This window comes from Populus nigra, chromosome 3 (genome assembly GCF_951802175.1).
Source record: "Populus nigra chromosome 3, ddPopNigr1.1, whole genome shotgun sequence".
In the NCBI taxonomy this organism is placed as follows: Eukaryota; Viridiplantae; Streptophyta; class Magnoliopsida; order Malpighiales; family Salicaceae; genus Populus; species Populus nigra.
Genome location: NC_084854.1, coordinates 12,659,057 through 12,664,760, shown reverse-complemented (window position 1 = coordinate 12,664,760; position 5,704 = coordinate 12,659,057). Strand labels below are relative to the sequence as shown.

The 5,704-nt window shown below is 34.7% G+C and overlaps 1 protein-coding gene across 1 annotated transcript; it reads right to left on the bottom strand.

Moving 5' to 3' along the window:
* Positions 1-1,052: 1,052 nt before the first annotated feature.
* On the bottom strand, positions 1,053-4,063 carry LOC133688131 (uncharacterized). Its single transcript, XM_062107520.1, has 6 exons — positions 3,856-4,063; positions 3,705-3,774; positions 3,525-3,630; positions 2,584-2,682; positions 2,360-2,497; positions 1,053-2,281 (listed from the first exon to the last, which is right to left on the bottom strand). Exons 1-6 carry the CDS (start codon positions 3,989-3,991, stop codon positions 1,127-1,129), a joined length of 1,704 nt encoding a protein of 567 aa, XP_061963504.1. The 5' UTR covers positions 3,992-4,063; the 3' UTR covers positions 1,053-1,126.
* Positions 4,064-5,704: the final 1,641 nt, after the last annotated feature.

The window sequence follows — 5,704 nt, the reverse complement described above, 5'->3', positions numbered from 1 at the left end:
AATAAACAACCAAACCGAATTTATTTATTTTTAATTTTTTGAACCGAACCGAACCGAAAACCGGTTCAAACCGATTAATTTCGGTTCGGTTCGGTTCGGTTTTTTTCCCTTCCAAACCGGTTCAAACCCAATGGTCCTCTCTGCTTCTCCTACAACCTTGACCGCAACAACGTTCAACTACACATAGCGTTGATTGTTCGAGGGAAAGTTCATCCATTTCATTATAATTAATCAAATGGCAGGGGGTTGTAGAAATCCACGGATTTGAACAACAAAAGAAAAGGAATGGATCTACTATTCCAATTTCATTTGTGGCACAGACTCAACAAGAAAATTAAAACCCAAAGGAACCAAATCCACAAGGGAGGGGAGGAAAATCAAAGGCAGAGGGTAAAGTGAGAAAGATGCAGAGAAGGGAGGAATGGATCTACTATTCCAATTCCATTTGTGGCACAGACTCAACAAGAAAATTAAAACCCAAAGGAACCAAATCCATAAGGGAGGGGAGGAAAATCAAAGGCAAAGGGTAAAGTGAGAAAGATGCAGAGAAGGGAGAAGGTGGGGGGGGGGGGAGGGTAACGTGAGGGGTAGAGAAGTGAGAGGGTAAAGTGAGAGACAGAGAAGGGAGAGGGTGGGGGGGTGAAGTGAGAGGGAGGGGGGGGGGGGCTAGGGTTAGGAAATGTTTGTATTTATAGTTAGTTTTTTTTTTAAATGCTGGTTAATTGAACCGGTTCGGTTCGGTTCGGTTCAATCAGTTTCAGACTTTAGAAACCGAAACCGAACCAAACCGGAATTTTTTTGTGATTTTTTAATCGGTTAATTCGGTTTTTTTTTTCAGTTCGGTTTTTTCGGTTATTTTTTTTCCAGTTTTCTCGGTTTAATCGATTTATCGGTTTTTTTGCTCACCCCTAAGATAACTTGTAGAACTTAGAGGATGTTTAGTGCTACGGTACAAAATTTAAAAAATGTTTAGTGCTGTGGTTGAATTGTAGTTTTGTAAATTTGTTTTTAAAAAATTGTTTCAAATTTTTTTTTTTTATGGTTTTAATATATTGATATAATAATAAAAATATTATTAACGTGAAAAAATTCTGAGAAACAACATTATTAAACACCCCCTTGGTAATCAAGCACAACTTTTCCTCTTCTTCATACACTTCCTCACTAATGAGGATTCAAACCTTGCTGATCCATTGATTTCCTCTTCACTGTCTTCACTATCCAGCACAATTACTGGTTCGGCAACTGGTGAGCCTCCCCCACTGGACTCAATCCCCTTATCAATTTTCCTAATTTGATGTTGGATAGACTGCTGCCTCTGGAGAGTATCTGGAAGGAGGTTCTGCGAGTGCAAAAGCAACCTGCTATTATCCTCATTGCTCCCCTGCAACTGAGGGAGAGGACCCAAAGATAGTTTCTGGCTGATCCCAGTCTTCTTTGCAGTTTGAGGATTTGAAAATGGAAGCTCGTGAAATGGCACAATACTCTCTTCGTCATCCTTTTCTTGTCCCTGTGATGAGGTTTTAAATCCCAAAGAAAGCTTCTTACTAACCGGCGGTGGCTTATTACATCTTGCATTGATGGTGGTATTATCATTTCCAATAAAAGAATCCCTACGAGGCAGTTCATTATGTTTGAAGGATGAGGCCACCAGCAAGGTCTCTGGAGTTGAATTAGAATGCGACTGAGAAGGCAATAGCTCAGGGGTTACTAGGATTTCCTCATTTATGCCATCATTTGTTTGGTATGCATCCAAAGCTGCAGACAGCATCTTATGGCTAGCCTGACAAAGATTGTCTGAGCTTGTGCTTTTGCTGTCAAACGTTGATATCTTATCATGCTGCTTATGGAGTCGTTGCTCATTACAGTTGCCAACGTGCAGCACTAGCAAATCCAAAGAAGTCAAAGGAGCAGTTCGTGGGTTACAGAAGGATTGATATTGCTTTGGGTTTATATTCTTTGTGTTATGTTCAGGGAATCTAACAGAGGATTCAAGAGACAACTTCCTCCCAATGCCACTTGACTTCTCATATTTCACATTGTACTCTTCAGGCATAACAATCGACTCTCCCCCCTCCCCTTTTGTTTCTGTGTGATTTCTGAAGTCAAACAGGAGGTCATGATTTCGCTTGTTATTCACATCTCCATCACTTCCCTTGTTACAAGTGGAGGTGGCAAACTCCAGAGACAGCTTTCCACCAATCCCACTTGGTTTCTTATGATTAGAAACGAAATCCTTATTTTGATTAGTCAACTCCTTGTCTGGTCCTTTAATTTCCACCTAGAGCAAAAAATTACAAATTCAAAAAGATCCAGATTTTTCAAAAATAATTTGGGAAAACAACCAAACAAACGCTACCATTGGGCTTGAATTTGTGTCACTTTGAATGTATTGAGTACTGCAGCTACCGATATTGGCTCCAGGCTTAGCATATTTCTCAGTCATGGCTTGAGCTCTTTGGTCAAACACCAGCCTGTTATATTTGTATTCTCTGCTCTGCATATTCATCCCCACACATCAGAAAATTGAGACTATTTTATTCAATATTACTGTCTGATCGATCTGTGTACATATCCACTTACAGCTTCACACATTAGGCCATCATCAGGATTTGGCTCACACAGCAACAATCCTATGCTTGTTAGCACTGTTGAAATGTTTAATGATGGTTGCCATGCACCCTGCTTGTGTACAAACACAAACCTTGTTATAAATAGCAGGTTTGAGAGAAACCTTACAATTTCATTAAGACATCCATTGCCTATTGATAACAAAAATAAGAAGAAAGTTGAAGAAACAAATAAATTGAAAAACCTCAAGAAATTTCTTGTCATCCATGATTTTTCTAACAGTACAATAATTGGACAGTTGTCACTGCCTGAGAAATATAAAGTTCAGTTTTCTTGACAAATATCCTCCAGATCACTGTTCTTCATAGTTCATATCAAAGCTACAATAATGGCAAAAGGGACCGTGAAAAACTAGACTGGAACCTTTACGCTTTAAGAGTTAATTCAAACCAATGGACCAACAACTGCCTTTACAGGCCAACTTCTTGCCGATTTCCATGAAAAATGGGAAGCCACGGGAGTACATACTTTCAGCCGAAAATACAGGCAAAATTTTATAAAATATCAGCACAAGTAGTTGTAACAAGCGGGAAGAACAATCGACCTTGTCAAAATGGTAAAATTACAAAATCAATAACTAGAAGCAAGCAACTTGAGATATTACTTTAGATTAATTCACATTTTATTTAATATAAAGTCCATTCAAAGTAGAATCATTAGATTTAATACTTGAAAAAAAAAAACCATTAATAATAGTAATAAGCGGTAGAATTTGTCAATCTATCCTCATTTTTATATATACAAAAAAATATCCCAGAAAACAACACAAAGCGATCATGCTCAGAACATTATATATTTCTAGGAAACCAAAAACAAACTTTCACTTTCGACAAATGAGAAAACAGAAAAGAAAAGAAAAGAAAAGAATTAGGGTGTGGGTGGGTGTGCGTCACCTTCGGGGGAAGATTAAGAATGTCAAGGCAAATCCGACCTCCGTTATCGATATTAGGGTGATAGATTGGCGTGGCAAAGGTCACACTTGGAGGCTGAAATGGGTACCTAAAAGTTTTTAAAAAAGAAAAATTAAAAACCCATCAGAATTCTTAATTACAAGACATAAATGCAAATAATACCTATCGGGTATTTGAATCTTAATGCTGAAAATCCCCTTAGCATATACACTCCCTTCGGGGCCTTCAATCTCTGCCCTAACAAAAATTTTGGTCAATGGATAACTCAAATTTTTGAGATTTTCGATTGGTTATATAACGAGAAGTAACTTACGGGCGTCGATAGTTGACAAAGAGGAGAAATCGGAGTCGGTGGAGAGAAAAGGAAAGGTGGCGCCGGGTGGAGGGTCGGTCAAGAGGAGCTTGAGCTCCTTTTGCATTCGAAGATTGAGCCTCGCGGCTTGTGCCATTTCGCGATTAGCAAGTTCTCTTCTCTCTTTTTTTCCGGTTTTGTTTTGGTTTCCGTGGGTTTTTGTTCATAAAAGGCATCTTATATCATCTACAACCTCTAATTTTTGTTTTCTTTTTATATAATTAAAATATAATCAAACAGTTAATAAAATAAAATTAATCAATTAATCACACAAATCAACACTAAATTTTTTTAACTGGAAAGCTCGACGAAAATCACATAACGTAATCTATCTAAAATCTTCCACTTTCACAATAATGAGATTATAAAGTGTTATTTTTTAGCTAAAACTAAAAGTAATATGTATAAATTATAAAGAATAACGTATTCCTAAAATACAATAAGATTAATTAGAAGGAGTTGAAAGAAATACTCACAAAACTAACAACCTCATTTTATAATGAAACAACTAACTTAACACTTTAATCTTTAGTTTAATCATATAAAATGAAGAGCTATATATCTGGAAACTGTTGTCAAAGCTTCTGCTTGATGCAACGATGAACAAGCTACCAATAAAAGATTTAGTTGTTTTCTCAGGCTACTAATGTTTTTACTCTACTAATGTTTTTACTCTTTTTTTTTTTTCCGCTTTAGAGTCCAGTCTAATTATTTTAAAGTCAAAACATATAAAATAAAAAAAAATTATTTAATATCAAGAATGCGTCTCATATAAATTTATAATCTTGTATATTAAAATAAACAAAATATTGTTTTTGGTATTTTGAGATGTAAGCCAAATTCTCATATTTTTTATAAATTGGTATTTTGAGATGCATGCAAAGATGTAAACAAAATTATTTTTCTTGAATTTTTTATATTTAAAAATTACTAAATTATGTCATGTATTTTTTTATATTATTTATGCAAATATAATTTTTTTTAGAGACTTGACCATATGCAATTTATAATAAAATTATATTTTTGAAAGAAATATTTTTATTTTTTTTTATGGAAAGAAACTGGTTTATTTAATACCAAAAAAATATATTGTGTGTAGGTTACAATTTCATAAATTAAATACAAGAGGGTAAAATATGAGGAAATCAAAATTTATTGCTAAATATATCTTTCAAAGATTTTAAAAAATTATTAAAACTAGATTAAGACCATGTTTAGCAAAACACAATAACATGTTTTAATTAAACTATTTCAATTAAGGTATCAACTTAACAAACTATTTATTCATCCCTCACCAACTTAATAATTCAACACATACCAATAATAAAACATAAAATCTTGTTAATTTCATGAATTATATTCAAATCTCATACTAAATCAAATAAAACAACACAAACCCAAGCATAATTCATGTATCAATATTCAATTATCAATCTTAACTTAAAAAAATAAAATCACAATCCAACACAAATTATCAAATCATCTTAAATCAAAACACATATCATTTCAAATCAAACAAAATCCAAATACCATAAAATTTATACATGAGGTTTTGTCCCAAAATTCATAACATTTTATCAATTTGATCAATTTGTCAAAAAAGCAATTTGGGGTTATAAATAGACTTTCTGAGGTGGGAATCAATTGGAGAGGCTTCTGTTACCAAAGAACCAGTGCTGGGAGACTTTGGAAAGTGGAGGAGCAGTGGCAGTGCGTAGGTCCCATGCATTGCCACCATTGATGGCACGTGCGTTCATACATCATCACCAGTGAAGACAAAAAATGGATGGATCGGGTTGATCTCCTTGTG